Source organism: Pomacea canaliculata, linkage group LG4 (assembly GCF_003073045.1).
Source record: "Pomacea canaliculata isolate SZHN2017 linkage group LG4, ASM307304v1, whole genome shotgun sequence".
NCBI lineage: Eukaryota > Metazoa > Mollusca > Gastropoda > Architaenioglossa > Ampullariidae > Pomacea > Pomacea canaliculata.
The window spans coordinates 20,213,733-20,238,581 of NC_037593.1; the positions used below are offsets into that span (position 1 = coordinate 20,213,733).

At 37.9% G+C, this 24,849-nt stretch overlaps 1 protein-coding gene and 1 long non-coding RNA gene across 2 annotated transcripts; both read left to right on the plus strand.

Annotated features, from left to right (window-relative positions):
- The first annotated feature begins 1,172 nt into the window (after positions 1-1,172).
- On the plus strand, positions 1,173-16,260 carry LOC112561646. The gene is made up of 6 exons (XM_025234235.1): positions 1,173-1,628; positions 2,263-2,385; positions 3,148-3,153; positions 12,726-12,866; positions 14,355-14,483; positions 15,599-16,260. Exons 1-6 carry the CDS (start codon positions 1,559-1,561, stop codon positions 15,622-15,624), a joined length of 495 nt encoding a protein of 164 aa, XP_025090020.1. The 5' UTR covers positions 1,173-1,558; the 3' UTR covers positions 15,625-16,260.
- Positions 16,261-19,724: 3,464 nt separating this feature from the next.
- Positions 19,725-22,772, plus strand: LOC112561952. The gene is made up of 3 exons (XR_003098752.1): positions 19,725-20,013; positions 20,846-20,974; positions 22,120-22,772. It is a non-coding gene; the product is annotated as an uncharacterized LOC112561952 (long non-coding RNA).
- Positions 22,773-24,849: the final 2,077 nt, after the last annotated feature.

The following is a 24,849-nucleotide window of genomic DNA, read 5'->3' on the forward strand; positions in this document are numbered from 1 at the left end:
ATGCAATTATTAATCTCTCAATTTATGTTTTCTTTATTGTCTTGTAGCTGATCGATGGTATCGTGGAGAAGCTTGGTATGGGATTGCCGCGACTTCTTAAAAGTCTGTAGCGGGGTGCATTTTTTTTTTCTAATGATTATGTAAAGGTCAGTGTAAGATGCGACTTCCCAAAATCTGGCCTATGCACAGTAAGAGGTCAAAATCATCTCACTTTTGTTCGCAGATACACCTAATTAATTAGTCCCAGTTTTCTCCTTATTTGAGGCCTGCACAGCATGAACGAGTCCATATGTACAACCCTGATCTTTGTGTTGACCTTTTTCTGTGAGTGTTGATGTTTGCAGGCATATATTTTGAGAATGGTATGGTAGGGGTGTAGTCACCCAGATTTAGACAAATTAATAGTCATATATCACTAGCACTCTAACGACAAGCTTCGCCGGACACACACACACACACCATGATGTATGATCATATTGTTTTATTGTCTCACATTCAGTCTATTTGAGTCATTCATGTGAGGCGTCAGTGTAAACGCTTTGGATGTTCCTTTCACAAGTTGACAACCTAGAACCAAAAAAGTTCACACCGAGACGTGTAGGGGTACCCCGGATTGGATTACCTAGCTAATTATGCATGACCAAACCCCATGGCAAACAAGATAGTTTTAGTAAACATGTTTTGTTGTAAACATTGACCGCTTTTTTGTGTTTCAGTTTTTGTAAGTTTGTTGTTGTTTTTCTTGTTTTGGGTTGTTTTGTTTTTTTGTTTTTTTTGTAAGCTTATTTTCTCCCACTGAAAGGTCGTTCAAAATGGGTCTTAAAATAGACGAGAGCCATATCACCTTCGGTGACTGTAATTCAAAATAAAACCTCATCTGGCAACCTTTATGTAGGTGCACTTGTCCGGGTTCGCAGTAAACAAATATTTTTAGATATTTAAAAGTACTTGTTAACAAAATAATATATTTATTCAAAGTATTTTGTCCATAAATGTTTTTATCGGAAATCTCAGTGAAGCAGTCTGCGCCCTTCACCGACAGAGAGCGTAAACATGTGTGCGTTCGTGCGTTCGTGCGTGCGTGTGTGTGTGTCCTCGTTCTTTCATAGCTATCCCAAATAACTTCCGCACAAAGCGCATTTTGTAATTTTTTGCTCTGTTTAAGTTATTACGCCTTGTATTTGGTGACAAGGTCGGACACTGGTCCTGTTTATGATTACCTTCTTTTTTCTGGGGTCACGAGCTGTAAGTGCCGCCTGCCATGATTTCGACTTAAGCCAATGAACCAGGCAGCAGAACTGATTCAATCGAAATGAAATCGAACACTTGCTACAGTTGTTAAGAATAAATTTTCACCAATTGCAAGGTCAGCTGGGAGGATTCGATTGGGCCGAGAAGTTCTTTTGTCGTTGACACTTCCTCCTAAGGGCTGAAAGGGGGAGGCTTTGTTTTGTCATACAGGTGTGAAATAAAAACTCACTGCAGTGCCCTATATAAGCAGACACCTTTGTAAACAGTGCTTTGTACTGTAAGCTCAGGAAGGAGCAACAACTAGTTGATGATGAAGACCGCGGTTCTTCTTCTGACTTGTGTCTTTCTTGTGCTGCTTGTCCACACGTCGGCTCAAGGTAAACACTTTCTTTCTCGAGTGTGTTTACACATTGCTTCCTTTTTTATTCCAACATTGAAGTTCTTTATATTTAGGGATACCCATCTTTCATATAAAAATGTTAATTAATGTAAGTTTATTATATGATGCATGCAATTATTTAATGACTTATATATATATACACACAATATACATGGTGTCGATTGGCTTGTTGTATATCTTTGCTTGTATTTGCGTGTATACACGATCGTATGGTGACTTGGCTTGATACATGTATGTATGTGTGCATATACCTGATTGTAGGATGACTAATGGTTTGATGAATACCTGTATCTGCACTGTGTGTATACATGGATGAGTGAAAGTTTAGTTGTGTGCATGATAAAAATGAATTCAGCGTTGTGTATTAGAATGCTGTACCATAGTATGAAAATGGGCCAGAAACCCGAATCATTAAGGAATATATTATCTCTTTGAGTGTTCACGCGCATGGATGCGAAGTTTTGCATGAAACTAGTTTTTTTCCAGGTCTTTACTTCTAATGTCAAAAGTGAACCCTTACCTATGTGTGTGTGTGTGTGTGCGCGCGCGCGCGTGCGTGCGAAGAAATAGTTATCGAAAAATATCTGACTGCTTAACTATTTCATAATTAGGATCAGACATACCTTGTGGAGTGAGGAAAGGTAGATGTCAGTTTGACCACTTACGTTGCCATGGCTACTATTATGATGGTCTTTGCGCTGGTCCTCCCAACAGAAGGTGCTGTGTCCCATATGGTGAGTAAACGACCCCAGTGTTAGAAACTGAAAAACGGCAGTGAAGCAGATGTGAGATTACTGTTATAATGTATTGAAAACAAGGACTCGCTACACTGATAACACATTTGTATTATGCAAATAAGCAGTGTAACTCTAGCTATACTTCTTTCTTATAAGAAAAAGTGTTTGAGTTCTTCTTAACAACTGGCTTAAGTTTAATTAGAAATCTTTATTTGTAGTTTAATCATATATTGTAACTAATAAACATCAAAGACTTTTTTATGAACCCGTAAGTAGAAACGAATAGCATTTTTCTCATCTTTTTGTTTTCAGTAAAAAATTTCATTCCTACAAGTCTTTATGAGTAACAATTTTAGCTGACAATTTATTCTCTTTGATTCATTGAAATAAATGCGGTATTAATATTTAAAATGAACAAATCATTTTATAAATTTATAATTTTATTTTTATTTCTATGTTTTATTTTCTACTTATTCTATTCTGCTATTTGGTGGGGTTTTTTTTTACTTTGTTGTTGCTTTTGACATGTTTTTACATTGTCGGGATGTTTATATTGTGGTAAATATCAAGTATGTATAACTATACACAAACTCTTCAAGAAACAGGCGAGTCCTTTTGATGATTAAATTAGTAGTCTTAGTATTGCTGGTCACTGATACTTGTATCACGTGACATCTTGTCACATCCACTAATACTGCTTACGTCACATAACGCACTCTGTTGTATGTGTTACATCATGTCAGGTAACATTTGTTTCAGGCGGGTAAAAGATCTTCAATGAACTGATTGAGACAACAGAGTCCAGTTCACCCGAACTGTGTACTAAGCACCTGGAGTGTGAATCGGCAGTTCCGCGATAGTGTCGCTCTTCCCTTCTTGTTTGTGTTGCCTCAAGTTGGTAATGTTATCGAAATGTATGTTTATACAACCCTAAGACTCTATCAGCTGAGAAAGACGTAAAATATATTTTTAAATCTTTCGGAAAAAAATGCTGGCACTTAAGAGTTTGATGCAATGTAAATTGACTCAACCACGAACTGGTATCTCCTATATACGTCCATGCTTTAAAGGGATACTAAAGGGAAAATTAAACTGCTTAGAAACTCGTAAATAGTAGGATAAATTTGAATCTCGTCTATTTTCATGTCTGTTCATGTGGAAAAAGTTGAAGGTTTTCAGTAGAATGTTGTGTTTAATAAGAGAAATATCACGGGACTCTTTCGTTTGCGTCGACGAAGTCTCGTTCTCCGTCACGTGACCCTATGACGCGTGGTTTCCATAGTGAGAACCATGCCTCGAGAATGTGCTGCATCCGACTGCCACGAAAAGATGGGAAAAGATACGACTTTGTCTTTTCATAAGTTTCCAAAAGACAGAGCCTTACAAAAAGAGTAGGTCATACAATAACAAGGCTCGATCCCACACGTGTGGTAGCCCAGAGAGTGGGACATGTGCAAGCATTTTGTTGACGAGTGCTGTACTAGCCGGACCCGAATGTCCAAACAGTTAGGTTTGGCCTTCAAGGCACAGCTTCTGCCAGATGCAATTCCGACAATTTTTCAACACAATGAAATTGCTCGAAAAAGAAAGAAGGATTTATCTGACAGACGAGTTTCACTTGCCAAACGACTACAGCATAAACAGGTCAGTGTCAGTGCTACTGTTACTGTGTTTACAAAATGCACTTTTCATTATTGTTAGATAACATTACAATATACATCTATTAAAAATACATAATAATAAACGTGTTATGTGGTACTTATAATAAGCGGGTTTCAGTAGGTAAAAATTCATAGTACATGCATAATAAATGAAAAATGTCAGCATCAAACTGTAAGTATAAAAGAAATGATTGTTGAAATCCTGGCCCTTGCTACATTATTTTTTAAAATCCATGTTTGCTTTTTATAAAATGAAATATTTTTAAATTCATATTTTTGAAAAGACAGCCTATTTGTTTATGAAATCTAAAAAAAAAAAATACTCGTGAAAGGTATTTCCTACATAATGAGCTTATCAACAATAGTAGTGAAATCTATGTGCAGTACACTGTGGAAGTTAGAATTGATATTTCAACATATGAAAATTAGAGTAATATAAATGATTGTGTTTTATGTTGGATACTGTAAAGAATTAAAAATAATAATAGCTTGATAACATGGTATAATCATACATGTTTTATTATTGTTTTAATGTTTTGTGGAATGATTACTTTATAAAAACTTTATGTTCAGACTATGACGAGTCAGTCACAACAAACAGTTCAACTATGCTTAAATAAAGAGGTCCAGACAAACCCAGACCTCAGCTCCAATCCTGAAAGGTAATGGCCACTTTTCAGTTCTTTTTTTTTATTACACATCTCTTTTATCTAAAATTGGCATGAATTCCACAGACTGTGCCAGATATTTTCTTCTTATAAGGATATTCAAGGCTAAAAATATGCGCAGTTTTAGACACTTACATAAAAAAATAATTTTATATGGCTTTGTAAAATTTTCATGTGGATATTTTTTTTTCATAATGAAATGAAAAAGAAGGAAATTATGTCTATGTCTGCTAGGTGTGATCCTGATATTGATATGGGGAGTCAGAAAATGAAAACGACACCTCAGAGTGGAATAATTCAGCAGTCAAGGAGCACCAGTAAACAAAGTTTATATTGCAGTTACTAACAAACAGTCAGTACTTGATAGTTTATATCAGAAACATGCTAGCACAAGAATTTAAGCTGATATTTAGTTATAAAAATGATTTATGGTTTTAACTATGATTTTAGTCTCGATATTTGTCTCTAGGAATTCTCAGAAAGATGAACTGGACACAAATCCCATCCTCGAAAGAAAATTTATCATTCACGAAAAGAAGCTGGAGGAGCTGCTGAGCGTCTGCAGGCAGTGTAGCAACCCCTCTACTATCACAACTATAGACAAGTGTTGCATAGAAGTCAAATTTATAACCATATGCCAAGACAGCTCCTGTGGCCATCATTACTCCTGGACATCACAGCCACACTCTTTTAGGCTTCCTAAATGTTCAACCTTTGACAAGTACACAAACACACATGTATCTCAAATTGTCCACTTGGTTTATTGGAATCCATAACTGTGCAAGAATTAAGAAAATTATGACAATATACATTGTTGAAACTATTTTTAAATGCTTACAGAGCAATCAAATGAAAAATTCACATGCAGTGGAACTTGAGGAATTAAAAAGATTAAGCCACATGTCTGTATATTATGTGAAGAAAATCAGTTGTCACACAGTTTTCCTTGCATTATTATTAGTTTTTAAGAAAATAAAGAATGAAAGGTACATTCAGCACCAAGTATTTCAGAAATGATGTTTGTAAAATAAAAATGCCAGATGCATGCAAGATTTGTTTTGGGCATAAAAATGAAGTGTGTCCCATACCTAAGTTTAAACAAATAAAAAAATTTAATGTTAATAAAGGGAAGATCTTATTTTGCAATTCATGTCAGATACATGAAAATATTTTTAGACATCTGATATGAAGTGTGTCCAATAACTGGATTTGGATAAATGTAACAATTTTCATGCTGTATAGGGAATATTTTCTTGACAATTCACTTTTAAGCTTTTACTCTACATTTTTTTATGCTTCAACATTTTGTATAAGATTTTTCTTTAAAGTGTTTTTCTTGCATTCATTCTTTTAATTTGACATTGCTCAGACTAAACTTTGCCTATAAATAAAAAAATGCTGGTACCTTGATTGAAATATCACTCACTTGTGTGGTTCTGTTTGCATATAGTCTTCTCGCCATCTTTTTATATTAATCTACTTTATTAGCATTATGGTGGAATTCATAACAAACCTGAAAGAGCCACTTATAAAGTCATTATGTATTCAGAGCATTTCTCTCAAAAATCTGTAATGTAAGCATTTATATATGGTTTGCCTGCACAGTGGCTAAAGCACCAGTAAGACAATAAGAAAATAAGAAATAGCCTTCATGGCTGGTAATGCACATCTGGTCCTCCTCTACAATATTTTTAATTTGTGCATAATAAGGCAACATATTTTTCTTCATCTTTTTGTTGTGGCCATTCCTCACAAATGCACCAGTCTGAAACTGATAAATGAATCTATGTACACACATTTAAACAACAAACATATAAGTTAAAAGCACAGGCATAATAACATATAAAGCAAACGTCTCTGCTTGAATTCTATCCATCGTTGTTATAAAGTAAGTCATTAGTGTAATTATTCAAACTATATCCCCCAAAAAGGCTGCAAATAGTATTATATTAAAGTCTGTTTAAAATATTTAAATACAGATATTTCAAAATATTAATTTTGAAACTATCCTTAGGAAAGTTCACTTTAAAACCCCAATTATCATATACAATGTGAATATTCCGGTGTGTGTGTGTGTGAGGGAAATAATTAGCATACCAAATGTAATTTTATTTTTTAAATACACTACGAAGTGAATTCATCAACAACAATGCCCAGTGTAAAGAGTTCGAGTGCAATATGTTTATTTAAAGTGCTTGAAGGTAAAGCATGCGTTCACTTTCTGTTCCCGTGCACACAGTATGACTTACTTCTCTAGTCCTACGTACCTGCTTTGTGCTTCGACTGCTGCAACGTTTTCCTCGTCCGACGAGGATGTTCAGTCGATTGTGAGTTGATAAAAGTGGTTCAAATTGGTAAAATTGAACATTACTCATGGCCATCTCGATTGTTAATGACTTTGGAGATCACAAATCCAACTAACGAAACACACCGATCACTATCCTAGCAATGACCACAGACACTTCCTGTCCTCTTGTGACGTCACAAAAGACTTCGTCTGCTTGACCGTCTCGGGAAGCTATCGTGGTTACTCGGCGGAAGGACACAAGGGTCGATTTCACTGGATTTTTTCGATTCTTATAAACATCGGCAACCGAAATAATGTTAATAAGCGGTAATTAAGTGAGAAACGAATCATTTATTTCTCCTGCATTGCTCTCTTGCTCTGTAATTTTAACTAAATATAGTTTTGAAACGTTTGACCGTCGCCAGAGCCTTATCACTACCCTTTAGTATCCCTCTAACGACACGATTCTCATGCATATCTACGCTGAACCGCGTGCATTGTCCATACAGTGTTCACGGAGTTTGTACAGATATAATTTAAGTCAAAAAAGTACAAATCAACTAACATATTTCAGTACTCTAAATACGTGACTGAATAAACAAGTAGAACATCACATCCTGGCCGCTTGTTGGTTTTATGGTATTTTGTTTATTGTCACGCTGAAGTTTTGTATGTATTCTATTCATGTCCAGGCCCGGTTCTACCTATTAGGCGAACTAGGCCGTCGCCTAGGGCGCAGCGACCGAGGGGGGCGGAAAAAATGGCCTGCTTTTTTTTAAGATGAATAATTTTAGGGGATTACAAAATGATATTAGCAGGACACTTTTCCTCTGCTTGTAGACTGACCACCACGCTAGTTTCTCAGTACATGTATGACAGGAAAACCCCATTATCGCATTATCCCAGGGCGCACCTGCAGTGACCACAGCTAACCGGCAGGGAGGTAGAGGGCGGGAGAGGGGCGGGAAGGGGCGCTGAGAGGGGCGGTGTTGGTGGAAGGCAAAGGAAGGCAAAGGACCAAAGGTGAAAGGCACCTTTTCATCAGCTTGTAGGTTGACTTCACCGAGTTTCTCAGTTCATGTAGTGATGTAGTACAGGAAAACCCATTATTACAGGGCGCACTTGAAGTGACCAGCTAACCAGCGGGGGGGGGGGGGGGGGAAGAAGAGGGCGGAGGATAGACAGCGGAGGGGCGGGTTGGTGGATGGGACTCAGTGCGGACCCCTAGGATGGAGTGGACTACATTCCTCTAATACCAAGCTCACCTTTCTTTCTTCTATCCTACTTTGGAAGATGTTCCACACTTATGCATTGAAAACACTGCAGCTGAGATCAGGGACAACAACACTGACTTAAGTTTGCTACGAGTTTGGTTATGACAACTAAACAGTTGCTCAATATTGTTTACACTTACGAACTTGCAACCCGAAGGAACTTACCTAATGTCACCAACGCGTTCTTAGTTAATAAGAGTATTAAAGTCTTTCGCAGACAAACATCAAGGTAGAGCCATTTGAAGTTTATAGCATATCTACTTACTGACACTGATGGCCTATAGTCTTGTAATTACTGTTGTGACTCATGGTCGTGAATATTTAACTTTCTTATTAATTATTAAATTTCTGTTCGATTGGTGTATTACGCTTTAGTTGTCAAATTGTAATGTTTATTTTTATTATCTAAGAGTGCATCTGTTTGTCTACAGTTTGAATGGCTAGCTTGTTGTTATGCTCCATTGACAGAATATTTGAAATTGGTTATTAAGAGATAATGCGTACTAAGACCTACAGTCTATATACTTCTCTTGTTTTCAACAAACCCTATGCTGGACACCACGCAGTGTTGATCACTGGACTGTGTTTGGGGAGCTGCCCTGACACCATGATTTACAACTTTGCATTGTTAGTGTCCAGAAGACTCTCTCTTGACAGACCTTGTTCCCCGCCCACCTGTGAGGTGTGACTGTGGTGTGACTTTGGATGGGAACAAAGTAGCTGCTATCAGGGTGGTCTAGAGGCTGGAAGCTGTGATAGCTTGAGTTTTAGACCACACAGCAAACTAAGACCAGAGCAAGGTGCTACACATTTCTTGTCTCCATCAGTGTGCACTCCATAAAACCTTTTACACGAGTGTTTGAGATCCCGCTACTCATAAGTGTAGGTCTGATTTGGGAGGCATGCAAGCATCCATGTGTGTATGATGCACGCCTGCAATTGAAAAACAGACGTACCTTTTCTTGACAAAAAGTAGTTCTTACTTATAAGTTATTAATCAAATCTGACAGCAAATTCTCGAAAAAGATTTAATTTTAGTAAGCCAATCTTTGACACTTCTGGGTTCTAACGCCTCTGGTCGTAATGAGTTCTTGTAGAAAACCACTTTTCTACTATTTTTAAGCAGCAAACATGTAGTCAGTTCGCTTTTACTTGTTAGTTCATCTGTAAGATGAGAAAGAAGAGAACAATTGAAAGGACTTGCCGATGGAGGTGCTAGCAGCTAGGTGGACAGGCCCACAGGTAGCGATAAATCTGTCACAGTTAATGACCAGTCGGATCAGACTAGAAGACTGGACAAAGAAGGTGGTGCGATGTTACTTGATAGTTGTCCGTGAGATGAGAAAGAGAGAGGAGAGAAAGATTGAAAGGACCTCAGTGGGGTGGCTTAGTGGAGAAGGGTAGAGATAAATCTCTACCACTTTAAACAAAGTCAGATCACATTACTAGGGCTGGACAGCCAGAGTGGGGAAGTAGTTTGAACTTTGAACTTAAAACCCACAGGACGATGTACAAACCTCACTTTTCTGAGCGGCTGCAGACATCTTGTGCTGCTGTTTGAATTGACTTTGTAATCGTCTGTTCGGGTGCTTGGAGCGATCATCCTTCCACAGCTGAATCAGTAAAGGTTGTGAACTGCATTTAGCCGTGCCAGACTGAACAGAGCTACTGTCCTACAGCCACTTCATGAGAGTTTTAAAGATAAGTTCGCATGAATTTTATACACTGTGACATAGCTGTATATATTTTATTAACACGATTTATGTCTTTCTTTACATTAATTTCATTTCCTTATTTCTTACAGTGCTTATTTTGATTGTGTGGATGCAACGGGTTGCGATAGCGGTGGTGTCACTTTTTGCAAAACTGTTCATTGCACAAACGGGTCCGTTACAGTCTGGTGGTCTTTATCACATCACAATCGTGTTTAGTTCTGAGACAGACCGCCGCAATCATTACTGGTAATATTTAAGCCTAGCTTTCTTGTTTGAAGTGCGTCCATTGAAGACAGATTTAAACAGTTTCAGGAGCACAGTGCATTATTTGGATTTCTTTATGATATCCAAAGCATTTCTGAAAAACCAAGGAAGGACATTCTACTATCTTGCGAGGTCTTGGCAAAGGCACTAATGCACAGAGACAGCAAAGACATTGAAGTGGAGGAACTCTGTTCTGAATGACAGGTTGTGGCTAGAAGACTTCCCAAGCCTAACATGAACCCCAAAGAAGTCTTAATATTCATAATCCAACATCAGCTATTTGATATTGTGCCGAATGTTGTAGTGTCTCTCAGAATTTTATTGATCCTTCCAATTTCTGTTGCCAGTGCAGAACGGAGTTTCTCAAAATTAAAATTAATTAAAAACTATACGAGATCAACAATGTTGCAAGAGAGACTGACTGGGCTGGCCACCATATCTGTTGAGCATGACTTGGCAAATGCACTCAATCTGAAGGAACTGATAACTCGTTTTGTACAGCAAAAAGCAAGAAAAGTGAGGTTTTAAGCATCAATTTCAGGACCAGGACTAAATAAATTGCAAAACAAATGATATAACATGGTTCACTTTTTGTGAGGTGGGGGGGGGGGCGCAGAATTTTTCTTTCGCCTAGGGCGCAACACAGCCTAGCGCCGGCCCTGTTCATGTCAGTGATTTTTATGAATTAAATGCTTTTTATATTTTCGATTTGATTGTTAACTTTTCTTCCTATACCAGTTTCCAAATTAAAACCATGAAAAATTCAAGTTTCTTTGTTGGACGTGTACATGCGCTGATGTAGGAAGGCAGACTGACAGATGTTGCAATTACCTAATCAAGATATTAAAATTTTTCTGCCTTTAAATCTATAGAAAACCTGTATAAGCTGTGATGACTAAAAAGGAGACTTTATATAAAATTTCTAAACTTGTAAAATTTAAGATAAATACACACATCTACTATCTAGACTGAATCAAAACTGAGGTGACCACACATTATAAGTTTATGTTTTTAGTGGCACCCACACTGTGTTTTATATCAATAAAGCTTTGTACAAACAAGCAAAAAATCAAAACTGATTACACATTACTAAATCAAAATACTATTTCTCTAGAAGTTACAAGTATACGACAAGACACTCGACACTTGTAAATGCAATGTCAAGAAATACACTGATATCATTTAACGTAAGAAAAATAATCCTCCAGACAAAAATTAAGCAAGTGAATACTGTCACACTGCTCGGCGTTAAGAGGCGGAAACAAAGCAAAAGCACACTTCCTGTCATCTGATCGACTCGGCGACTCCTAGAAGGTTAATTGTCATCACTCTATCCCCAAATATCACTCATTAGCCTCATGAATAATTATACTGACAATTTAGATATTATTAACATATCCGACAGACAATGTTTGCGCCCGATCCATCCTAACCACTTGCACACAAAAACATTCAATGTGATTGATTGATTGATTGATTGATTGATTGATTGATTGATTGATTGATTGATTGATTGAACTTAGCTCCAGCAAGGTGTATGAGATAGAGAAATACCTGGGGATGTTTTTCTTGTGATTACGAATAATAATAATAAAGGTGATTGTCAATTCCAGCTCCATGAGCAAGCTCCTGTCACTATACAAATTATATTAATTATACCAATACTACAGTCGGACCTCGGTAAGTCGAACTCAAAGGGACGCGAAAAAAATCATTGACTTTCAGAGTTTTCGAGTTATGGGAAATGGCGCAATAGGCGCAGGTTAATCAAGCACACGACAGCCTGGGTGGACTGGGAGTATTGATGAACATTGAAAAAGTGAATTGTGAACTTTAACTAGTGACTAATGAACAGTAAACAGTGGAATTATTATTGTGAGAACACTAACAAGACGAAACACCAGAGAGATAAGTTTTAAAATCATGCCAATACTTGTAAACTATTCTTTTATATATCTGTACCTTTTTGTTTAATTATATTCTTTTTAATTAATACTGAAGCATCTTTATAGAGATCTTTATTGAATGTGTTGTAATTAGATGTGTGTGGGTGAATGCTAGATGAATGTAGACTAGCACAATTATCCGTTGCGCGAAGGGCCCACATTCAGTCCATTGCACCACGTGACTTCTCACTGTAGAGTTTCAAAATCTTCTCTTTCAGAAAAGTAGACAGCGTACTTGTGGGAATGCCAAATTGCTTCGCAATTTCCACTTTCTTCTTGTCGCCCTTGTCGACGGCTGTGATGACTGTAACTGTTTCTGCGATTGACAACGTTGTCAGCTGACTCTACCACTTGCCATGTGCGCGCCACGTACAGCACGGACACAACAACACCGACACCAACTGTAGTCAGTGCTCGTCCCGATAAGAGACTGACAAAGATGAAATGAAAATGGTGTAAAAGCGTCTTTCTTGAGACAGTTTGCAACAGTTTGAGACATAGTTGCGTCTGGTTGGTGATGACTCAAAATTCGACTAACGGAGGTTGTAAGCCAACAAAGGAGCAACAGCAAGTTGATGATGAAGACCTCGGTTCTTCTTCTGACTTGTGTCTTTCTTGTGCTGCTTTGTGTGTGTGTGCTGCCTGCCCACAAGTTGCATCCAGGTAAACATTCTTTCTTTCTCGAGCGTGCTTACACATTGCTTCCTTTGTTTACAAAGCATCATAAATAAGAAAAAGTTATTCAAACATTGAAGTTCTTTATATTTAGGGATACTCATTTTTCATATAAAATGTTAATTAATGTAAGTTAATTATATTATGCATGGATATTAATTATTTAATGACTTATATATATATATATACAGTGTTCCCTCGTTTATCGCTGGGGATAGGTGCTATGATCAGCCGCGATAAACGAATTTCCGCGAAGTAGGGACATACATGCAATAATAATATATACATGTAAAACAATATCATGTGAGTGTAAAGTAATATAGTAATCATGGTATTAATACAGTACAATAACAAATTAGTGTAAAAAAAAATATAACTTTACTCAGAGAAACCCAAAAAACTGATGCGAACTGGCTGCGAGATGGGAGATAACAATCATGGCTCGCCGCTTACGCATAGCAATGGATTTCTCATACACAATTATTTCTTTCTTTCTATCTACAAAATAACCATGGCATTTTAAAAATATCGATCGATGCTTCACTCAAAAAAAAAACCGCGAAGTAGTGAATCCGCGAGAGATGAACCGCGAAGTAGCGAGGGAGCACTGTAGGGAGGTTTTCGACTCAGGGAAGGTGGAGTTACCGAGGTCCGACTATATAAGCAGACACCTTTGTAAACGGCGCGTTGTACTGTCAGCTCAGAAAGGAGCAACAACTAGTTGATGATGAAGACCTCGGTTCTTCTTCTGACTTGTGTCTTTCTTGCGCTGCTTTGTGTGTGTGTGCTGCATGCCTACGCGTTGCATCCAGGTAAACACTCTTTCTTTCTCGAGTGTGCTTACACATTGCTTCCTTTGTTTACAAAGCATTATAAATAAGAAAAAGTTATTAAAACATTGAAGTTCTTTATATTTAGGGATACCAATATTTCATGTAAAATGTGAATTAATGTAAGTTAATTATATTATGCATGGATACTAATTATTTAATGACTTATATATATATATACAATATTCATGGTGTCGAATGGCTTGTTGTATATCTTTGCTTGTATTTGCGTGTATATATGATCGCTTGGTGACTTGGCTTGATACATGTATGTCTGTACTTGTGCATATACTTGATTGTAGGATGACTAATGGTTTGATGACTATCTGTATTTGTACTGTATGTATACATACATGAAAGTCTAGTTGTGTGCATGATAAATATGCATTCAACATTGTGTATTAGCATATTGTACCATAGTATGAAACTGGGCCAGTAACCTGATCATTAAGGAATATAATTATTATCTCTTTGAGTGTTCGCGTGCAAGAATGCGAAGTTTTGGATGAGACTAGTTTTTCACAGATCTTTACTACTAATGTCAAAGGTGAACCTTTGCTTAATTATCTGTGTGTGTGTGTGTGTGTTTGCGCGCGCATGCGAAGAAGTAGCTATCAAAAAATAACTGACTGCTTAACGATTGCAGACTTAGAATCAGACGAACGCTGTATCAGGATGGCAGGAAGATGCCAGTGGGACCACTTACCATGCCCTGGCAGGCATGTTTCTGGTTTTTGCGCTGGTCCTCCCAACAGAAAGTGCTGTCTCCCACATGGTGAGTAAACGATGGCAGTCTTTGAAATTGAAAAACGTCAGTGAAGCAGACGTGAGATTAATGTTATGATGTGTTGAAAGCAACGACACGCTACACTGATAATACACTAACTGTACAAAATTTTGTATTATGCAAGTAAGCAGTACGTGTCTGTCTAGCTATGCTCCTTTCTTACAACAAAAAGTACTTTGTGTTCATATTTATTGAGTTGCAAGTCAGATCCTTATGTTGGACATTTAGAAACAAATTGCGTAGCGTGGCATCCCAGAGTAGGGTGAGGGTTGTCTCTCTGGAAAACTAAAAAAGCCAGCGGGTCATACATTGTATCTCATCTTGCCAGCAACTCAATATCCAGCCTGCATATATACATTACAAACAAAAAATTATTTTATTTTATTTTATTTTATTTCATTTTTCAAGCAAAAATCAAACAAAATGCCCACGCAGTTTTGTGAAATTAATTAATCTTACATTACCAATAGAATTAAACGCTGGTTTAAGCTTAGCTCAGGAATCTTTATTTGTAGTTTAATCATATATTGTAACTAATGAACATGAAACGCTGGTGTAGTACATACGGGGAACATATTTGTCCGCGTTGCATTCCCAGAAGCCCTTGCGTGACGTCATCTGTATAAAGCGCCATTTTAACAGAAAATTTATTCTATTTGATTCATTGAAATAAATGCACAAATCATTTTTATAAATTTATAATTTTATTTTTTATTTTTACGTTTTATTTTCTACTTATTCGATTCTATTATTTGTTTTGTTTTACTTTGTTGCTACTTTTTGACATTTTTCTTACATTGTCGGGATGTTGATCTTGTTGTAAATATTACGAATGTCACTACACACAAACTCTTCAAGAAACAGGCGAGCCCTCTTTATGATTAAATCATTATCCTTTCCTCGGCTAGAAGCGATCATCGTGAAGCAGACAGAAAAGACAACGACTAATGTTTCGCCAACAGGTACAGTCAGCACTTGTCTTAGTATTGCTGGTCACTGATGCTTGTATCACGTGACATCTCGTCACATCTACTAATACTGCTTACGTCACATAACGCACTCTGTTGTATGTGTTACATCATGTCAGGTAACATTTGTTTCAGGCTGGAAAAGATCCTCAATGAACTGATTGAGAGAAGAGAGTCCAGTTCACCCGAACTGTGTACTAAGCACCTGGGGTGTGAATTGGAAGTTCCGCGATAGTGTCGCTCTTCCCGTCTTGTTTGTGTTTGCCTCAAGTTCGTAATGTTATCGAAATATAGTAGAATCTGCATATTTAGACAACCCTAGGACTCTATCAGCTGATACAGAAGTAAATATGTCTTGAAAACATTTTTTTCGGAGAAAAATGCTGGCACTTAAGAGTTTGATGCAATGTAAATTGTAAAATTGACTCAACCACGAACTATTATCTCCTATATACGTCCATGCTCTGACGACACGATTCTCATTCATATCTACACTGAACCGCGTGCAATGTCCATATAGTGTTCACGGAGTTTGTACAGATATAATTTAAGTCAAAAAAGTACAAATCAAATAACATATTTCAATACTCTAAATACGTGACTGAATAAACAAGTAGAACATCACATCCTGGCCGTTTGTTGGTTTTATGGTATTTGGTTTATTGTCACGCTGAAGTTTTGTATGTATTCTATTCATCTCATTGATTTCTGTGAATTAAATGCCTTTTATATTTTTGATTTGATTGTTAACTTTTCTTCCTGTACCAGCTTCCAAATTAAAACCCTGAAAAATTAAAGTTTCTTTGTTGGACGTGTACATGCGCTGATGTAGAAAGGCGGACTGACCGATGTTGCAATTACCTAATCAAGATATTCAAAATTTTGTGTCTTTAAATCTATAGAAAACCTGTATAAGATGACTAGAGGACTAGAAAGGAGATTTTAGATAAAATTTATAAAATAAAAAATGTAAGATAAATACACACGTCTACTATCTAGACTGAATCAAAACTGAGGTAACCACACATTATAAGCTTCTGCTTTTAGTGGAACCCATACTGTGTTTTATATCAATAAAGCTTTGCACAAACAAGAAAATTCGCAATTTCCACTTTCTTCCTGTCTCCCTTGTCGACGGCTGTGATGACTGTAACTGTTTCTGCGATTGACAACGTTGTCAGCTGACTCTACCACTTGCCATGTGCGCGCCACGTACAGCACGGACACAACAACACCGACACCAACTGTAGTCAGTGCTCGTCCCGATAAGAGACTGACAAAGATGAAATGAAAATGGTGTAAAAGCCTCTTTCTTGAGACAGTTTACAACAAAGCTTGGAACATAGTTTCAACAGTTTGAGATATAGTTGCGTCTGGCTGGTGATAACTCAAAATTCGACTAACGGAGGTTGGAAGCCAACAAATCTTAAATACATTGGTCTTATGGAATTTGGCGGGAACTAACAATTAATTCGACATAGGGAGGTTTTCGACTTAGTGAAGGTGGACTTATCGAGGTCCGACTATATAAGCAGACACCTTTGTAAACAGTGCTTTGTACTGTAAGCTCAGAAAGGAGCAACAACTAGTTGATGATGAAGACCTCGGTTCTTCTTCTGACTTGTGTCTTTCTTGTGCTGCTTTGTGTGTGTGTGTGCTGCCTGCCCACGAGCATAATGGAGGTAAACACTCTTTGTATATGCATGTATCTGGGATAGCTGGATTTTGAGCAAGAGTTCGGACAGCCAACAGCAAGAAAAATAAGAAAGTCATACAGATAGAACCCTGCTTACGAAGTCTATCTCAGTAAACTTTATTTGACCCTTGAATTTTCGGGAGAAGGAACAATCGAGAAGTGACCTCCTCTACATGATGATGATGAGGAGGATACGTTTCGTGCACCCAGCAACACATTTTGACCACCTGTTGCCTTCCAAGTGATTATAAGCATGGAGGGTTTCTTTGTGTGTGATATGGCCGAGACCAGTAACATCTGTCGTTATGGAGCAGAATTTACTTACCTTCTGTCAAATTCTAATTGAGTGATTTTATTTTCGTTTTAAAAGGAGTCACAAAGCTGTCTTGCTGCATATAAAACTGTGTGGCATTTAATGATGTTGATATAGAGGAGTGTGTGGAATTTAATGATTTCAGTATTGTTGTTGGCATTGCAGGTTCAGTTTATGTCTCTTGCACGTTGAGAAATATTTCATAGCCGGAGAGCTGTTTAACGTTTGGATGACTGTACGGGTCTTTCATACAGATTTCACATTAAAGTATATCGTGGCGACGCAAATAACATTAACAGTAAAAATACTCACAGACAGAAGAAAATAAACACAGAGGCTAACGGAGTCGGAAAGTCTTACCCATAAAAAGACTTTATTTTTTAGGATTTAGAAAACATCCTTACAAAGATCTTCTGTAAATTCTTCAGTTATTTGTTTGTACGTTAACTTTGGAAAGATTTACATGCAAGTAAAAAATTAATGATGGAATAATGTCTAATGATACCAGATAATGATACGTTCAAGATAAGACTTGCCGAATTCAAAGTAATCCACCCTTTCCATTCTCAAGATACACACCCACAAACATCAGCATGTACCGGTCAAGGCCACTCGCACAGACGTCAGAGTTGTACATAGCGAGTCAACAGGGGCTGAGAACCAATTAAACCTATTTCCTTTATTTCTTATGGGAAAAACTGATTCGGATAACGAACATTTCGGATAACGAACAACTTTCCAGAACGGATTATGTTCGTTAACCGAGGTTCCACTGTAATGTCCTTTCCTCGGCTAGAAGGGCTCATCGTGAAGCAGACAGAAAAGACAACGACTAATGTTTCACCAACAGGTACAGTCAGCACTTGTCTTAGTATTGCTGGTCACTGATGCTTGTATCACGTGACATCTTGTCACATCTACTAATACTGCTTACGTCACATAACGCACTCTGTTGTATGTGTTACATCATGTCAGGTAACATTTGTTTCAGTCTGGTAAAAGATCCTCAATGAACTGATTGAGAGAAGAGAGTCCAGTCCACCCGAACTGTGTACTAAGCACCTGGGGTGTGAGTCGGCAGTTCCGCGATAGTGTCGCTCTTCCCGTCTTGTGTGTGTTTGCCAGAAGTTGGTAATGTTATCGAAATGTAGTAGAATCTGCATATTTAGACAACCCTAGAACTCTATCAGCTGAGACAGACGTTAATATTTTTTGAAAACATTCTTTCGGGAAAAAATCCTCTCTCTTAAGAGTTTGGTGCAATGTAAATTTACTCAACCACGAACTGATATCTCCTATATACGTCCATGCTCTGACGACACGATTCTCATGCATATCTACACTGAACCGCGTGCAATGTCCATATAGTGTTCACAGAGTTTGTACAGACATAATTTAAGTCAAAAAAGTACAAATCAACTAACATATTTCAATACTCTAAATACGTGACTGAATAAACAAGTAGAACATCACATCCTGGCCGCTTGTTGGTTTTATGGTATTTGGTTTATTGTCACGCTGAAGTTTTGTATGTATTCTATTCATCTCATTGATTTCCGTGCATTAAATGCCTTTTATATTTTCGATTTGTTTGTTAACTTTTCTTCCTGTACCAGCTTCCAAATTAAAACCATGAAAAATTCAAGTTTCTTTGTTGGACGTGTACATGCGCTGATGTAGGAAAGCAGACTGACCGATGTTGCAATTACCTAATCAAGATATTCAAAATTTTGTGTCTTTAAATCTATAGAAAACCTGTATAAGCTGTGATGACTAAAAAGGAGACTTTATATAAAATTTCTAAACTAGTAAAATTTAAGATAAATACACACGTCTACTATCTAGACTGAATCAAAACTGAGATGACCACACATTATAAGTTTATGTTTTTAGTGGCACCCATACTGTATTTTATATCAATAAAGCTTTGTACAAACAAGCAACAATTCAAAACTGATTACACATTGCTGAATCAAAATACTACTTCTCTAGAAGTTACAAGTATACGACAAGACACTCGACACTTGTGAATGTAATGTCAACGTTGTCAGCTGACTCTACCACTTGCCATGTGCGCGCCACGTACAGCACGGACACAACAACACCGACACCAACTGTAGTCAGTGCTCGTCCCGATAAGAGACTGACAAAGATGAAATGAAAATATTGTAAAAGCGTCTTTCTTGAGACAGTTTGCAACAGTTTGAGACATAGTTGCGTCTGGCTGGTGATAACTCAAAATTCGACTCACGGGGGTTGGAAGCCAACAAATCTTGGAATTAAGATCTTAAATACATTGGTCTTATGGAATTTGGCGGGAACTAACAATTAATTCGATATAGGGAGGTTTTCGACTCAGGGAAGGTGGACTTATCAAGGTCTGACTATATAAGCAGACACCTTTGTAAACAGTGCGTGGTACTGTAAGCTCAGAAAGGAGCAACAACAAGTTGATGATGAAGACCTCGGTTCTTCTTCTGACTTGTGTCTTTCTTGTGCTGCTTTGTGTGTGTTTGCTGCCTGCCTACCAGTCGCCTCGAGGTAAGCACTCTTTCTCGAGTGTGCTTATACATTGCTTCCTTTGTTTACAAAGTATTATAAATAAGTAAAAGTTATTCAAACATTGTAGTTCTTTATATTTAGGGATACCAATATTTCATATAAAATGTTAATTAATGTAAGTTTATTATATGATGCATGAAGACTAATTATTTAATGACTACAGATATATATATACACCATATTCATGGTGTCGAATGGCTTGTTGTATATCCTTGCTTGTATTTGCGTGTATACATGATGGTATGGTGACTTGGCTTGATACATGTATGTGTCTGTACTTGTGCATATGCATGATTGTAGGATGACTAATTGTTTGATGACTATCTGTATTTGTACTGTATACAGGGCTTCTGCTTACGCAAAAAATTGCGTACTGTACGCATTAAAAGTTCGGAGGACCCCTTCAATTTTCGTCAATGGGGTCCCATTCAAATTCGGGCGAAGAACAGGCACCCCTTAAAAATCTGAAGAAGGGGTCCCTGGGACCCCAACGAATTTAGCCTTAGCAGAAGCCCTGGTATATATACATACATGAAACTTTAGTTGTGTGCATGATAAATATGAATTCAACGTTGTGTATTAGCATGTTGTACCATAGTATGAAATTGGGCCAGAAGCCTGATCATTAAGGAATATAATTATTATCTCTTTGAGTGTTCACGCGCAAGAATGCGAAGTTTTGGATGAGACTAGTTTTTCACAGATCTTTACTACGAATGTCAAAGTGAACCCTTGCCTATCTGTGTGTGTGTTCGCGCGCGCATGCGAAGAAATAGTTATCGAAAAATATCTGACTGCTTAACGATTGCAGTCTACGGGTCAGACAGACAATGTATCGGGTTGAAAGGAAGATGCCAGTTTGACCACTTACGTTGCTATGGCAGGCATGTTTCTGGTTATTGCGATGGTCCTCCCAACAGAAGGTGCTGTCTCCCACGTGGTGAGTAAACGATAGCAGTTACTGTTATGATGTATTGAGAACAAGGACACGCTACACTGATAATACATTAACTGTACTAAACTTTGTATTATGCAAGTAAGCAGTATGTGTATCTCTAGCTATGCTGCTTTCTTACAAGAAAAAGTGTTTCGTGTTTAGATATGTTAAGTTACAAGTCAGATCCTTACGGTGGACATTTAGAAACAAATTGCATAGCAAGGCATCCCAGAGTAGGGTGAGGGTTGTCTCTCTGGAAAACTAAAATAGCCTGCGGGTCTTATCTTGTATCTCATCTTGCTAGCAACTCAATATTTGCCCTGAATATATACATTACAAGCAAAGAATTGTTTTATTTTATTTAATTTTTAAAGCAAAAATAAAACAAAATACACAAGCAGTTTTGTAAAATTAATTAATCTTCCGTTACCAATAGTGTACTTCCAACTAATAGGCGAAATGTTATCAAGCAATGTTTGAGTTCTTCTTTACAACTGGTTTAAGTTGAGCTCAGGAATCTTTATTTGTAGCTTAATCATATACTGTAACTAATGAACATCAAAGACTTTTGTTTGAACCCGTAACTAAAGACGAACAGCATTTTGCTTTCAATAAACATTTCATATATACAAGTCTTTATGAGTAACAATTTTAACTGAAAATTTATTCTATTCGATTACTTGAAATAAATGTGTTATTATTATTTAAAATGTACAAATCATTTTTATGAATTTATAATTTTATTGTTTATTTTTACGTTTTATTTTCTACTTATTCGATTCTGTTATTTGTTTTGTTTTACTTTGTTGCTCCTTTTTTACATTTTTTTTTTTTTTTTTTTGACATTGTCGGGATTTTGATCTCGTTGTAAACATCACGTATGTAACTACACACAAACTCTTCAAGAAACAGGCGAGTCCTCTTTATGATTAAATTAGCCTCGGCTAGAAAGGCTAATCGTATCGTGAAGCATACAGAAAAGACAACGACTAATGTTTCGCCAACAGGTACAGTCAGCACTTGTCTTAGTATTGCTGGTCACTGATGCTTGTATCACGTGACATCTCGTCACATCTACTAATACTGCTTACGTCACATAACGCACTCTGTTGCTTGTGTTACATCATGTCAGGTAACATTTGTTTCAGTCTGGTAAAAGATCCGCAATGAACTGATTGAGAGAAGAGAGTCCAGTCCACCCGAACTGTGTACTAAGCACCTGGGGTGTGAATCGGCAGTTCCGCGATAGTGTCGCTCTTCCCGTCTTGTGTGTGTTTGCCAGAAGTTGGTAATGTTATCGAAATGTGGGAAAATCTGCATCTTTAGACAACCCTAGAACTCTATCAGCTGACACAGACGTAAATATGTCTTGAAAACATTCTTTCGAAAAAAAAAAATGCTGGCACTAAAGAGTTTGATGGAATGTAAATATACTCAACCACGAACTGGTATCTCCTATATACGTCCATGCTCTGACAACACGATTCTCATTCATATCTATGCTGAACCGCGTGCAATGTCCATATAATGTTCACGGAGTTTGTACAGATATAATTTAAGTCAAAAAAGTACAAATCAACTAACATATTTCAATACTCTAAATACGTGACTGAATAAACAAGTAGAACATCACATCCTGGTCGCTTGTTGGTTTTATGGTATTTTGTTGTCACGCTCAAGTTTTGTATGTATTCTATTCATCTCATTGATTTCTGTCAGTTAAATGCCTTTTATATTTTTGATTTGATTGTTAACTTTTCTTCCTGTACCAGCTTCCAAATTAAAACCATGAAAAATTCAAGTTTCTTTGTTGGACGTTTACATGCGCTGATGTAGGAAGGCAGACTGACCGATGTTGCAATCACCTAATCAAGATATTCAAAATTTTATGTCTTTAAATCTATAGAAAACCTGTATAAGCTGTGATGACTAAAAAGGAGACTATATATAAAATTTCTAAAATTAAACAATGTAAGATAAATACACACGTCTACTATCTAGACTGAATCAAAACTGAGGTGACCACACATTATAAGCTTATGCTTTTACTGGCACCCATACTGTGTTTTATATCAATAAAGCTTTGTACAAACAAGCAAAAAATCAAAACTGATTACACATTACAAAATACTACTTCTCTAGAAGTTATAAGTATGAGACAAGACACTCGACACTTGTATGTATGATTGTAATGTCAAGAAATACGCTGATATAATTTTCCATCAGAAAAATAATCCTCCAGACAAAAATTAAGCAAATGAATACTGTCATACACTTCTCTAGGGTTGTCACCACTCTTCTGCCAAATATCAATCATTAGCCTCATGAATAGTTATACTGGCAATCTAGATATTATTAACATATCTGACATACTCAGCTCCCTATCCATCCTAATCCCTTGCACACAAAAACACACAATTTGATTGGTTGATCTTTGCTCCATCAAGGGTGTATGAGATAAAGAAATATCTGGGGATCTGTTTTTCTTCTGATTGCGAATAATAATAAAGATAAATTTCTATCCCAGCTCTTAGTGACCAGCCGCGGTAAAGTTGAAGAAAAATGAACAATTAGCAAAATAAACAACTGATCAATGCGTACGTGTCATCTACGGTGTCACCGATCACCGCAACTAAAAAATATATCCATGGTATTCATATTGCCATGGCATAGTGTCGCACGAACTGTTTCATCCTACACTTTGTGCGAGTTTGTTGCCTGTCTCGCGGTAAGTCGCTGCGATCTGCGCGGTTCGGACACGATAGGGACTGTCATTTCTGGTACTGTCATCTGACACCACAGACACTGTTACTTCTGGCACCACAGGCATTGTCACAAGAGTTCTGTGGTGATGGTTTGGAAGAGTAGCATACCACCCTGGCGTTTCCTCTTCACTGTCGTCATCCTGAAGGTATGGCGCCTCCCGCAGTTGAATGTCCTTTATCTTGGAGTATACCAAATGATCGTCTAGGTACACAAGAAGGACTGAAATTAAACAGTTCGGCATGGTGGTCTGCATTAACCTCTGGAAAGTGGCTGGTGTGGACGTCAGACCCATTGGCATCCTGGAACGGGCGTGTTGCCAGCGGCCCTAGCCAGTCCTTTTGTTGACAATGTCTTCTCAAGATGAGCTTCATGCACGGCTGCCTGTACTGCCTGCGCCACATCTGCGGTAGAGTCCATTATCCGATCAAGGACGTTCTTCCCTAGTAGAAGCGACACGCGCCTCCTGCGCTCACTTGTGACCACATCGACCAGGTCCTTGACCACCACGATAGGAACGTCCTCAGACGCTGGCCGTAAACATGTCCACCACCGCCACTCCTGAGTTTGTTTTAGCTGTAAGTCCTGTATGTGCCCTCGTGCCCACTCGTCAGTGACCGTCGTTACCTCACTGCCGGTGTCGAGCAACGCCATCACTCAACTGCCATAAATGACAACTCCGCCGTCGGACACTTTCCAGTCAGGCCAGCTACACTTTATTTCCCTGTCATCCTGTTACGGACGACGGGGGCAGTCACTTTCCCTGACCGGTCGGGCTGCAGTCCTCCGTGATGGTGTTAATCGCCGCCACTTCGACGCTCTGCGCCGCCTTCTACCTCGCCTGCTTAAATTCTGGAGCTTCGCGGCGTATTCGTCGACCACCTCATCACGTTGCTGTGGCACTGATGTCGACATCTTTCCGTTCGCCGTACGCCTCCACTAGGACACCCAAGATCTTTCTCGGCGTATCTCTTGCGTCATGCGGAAGCATCAACACTCGACGTCTGGCAGGTCCCTCCAGCGAGCTCAAGATGTAACACGAGCCGCATTCTGACACATCGGGTTTATGGCGAGAGCTAACTCGACCTCTGTTTCAATCTCGTCGACACTCGTTG

Bases quoted from the DNA above. Each gene is read 5' to 3' on its own strand.
- LOC112561646 (XM_025234235.1), top strand. From the start codon at position 1,559: ATGATGAAGACCGCGGTTCTTCTTCTGACTTGTGTCTTTCTTGTGCTG. The intron at 1,629-2,262 runs GTAAACACTTTC...TTTCATAATTAG, and splicing joins TGTCCACACGTCGGCTCAAG to GATCAGACATACCTTGTGGA. The intron at 14,484-15,598 runs GTGAGTAAACGA...CATTTGTTTCAG, and splicing joins AAAGTGCTGTCTCCCACATG to GCTGGAAAAGATCCTCAATG.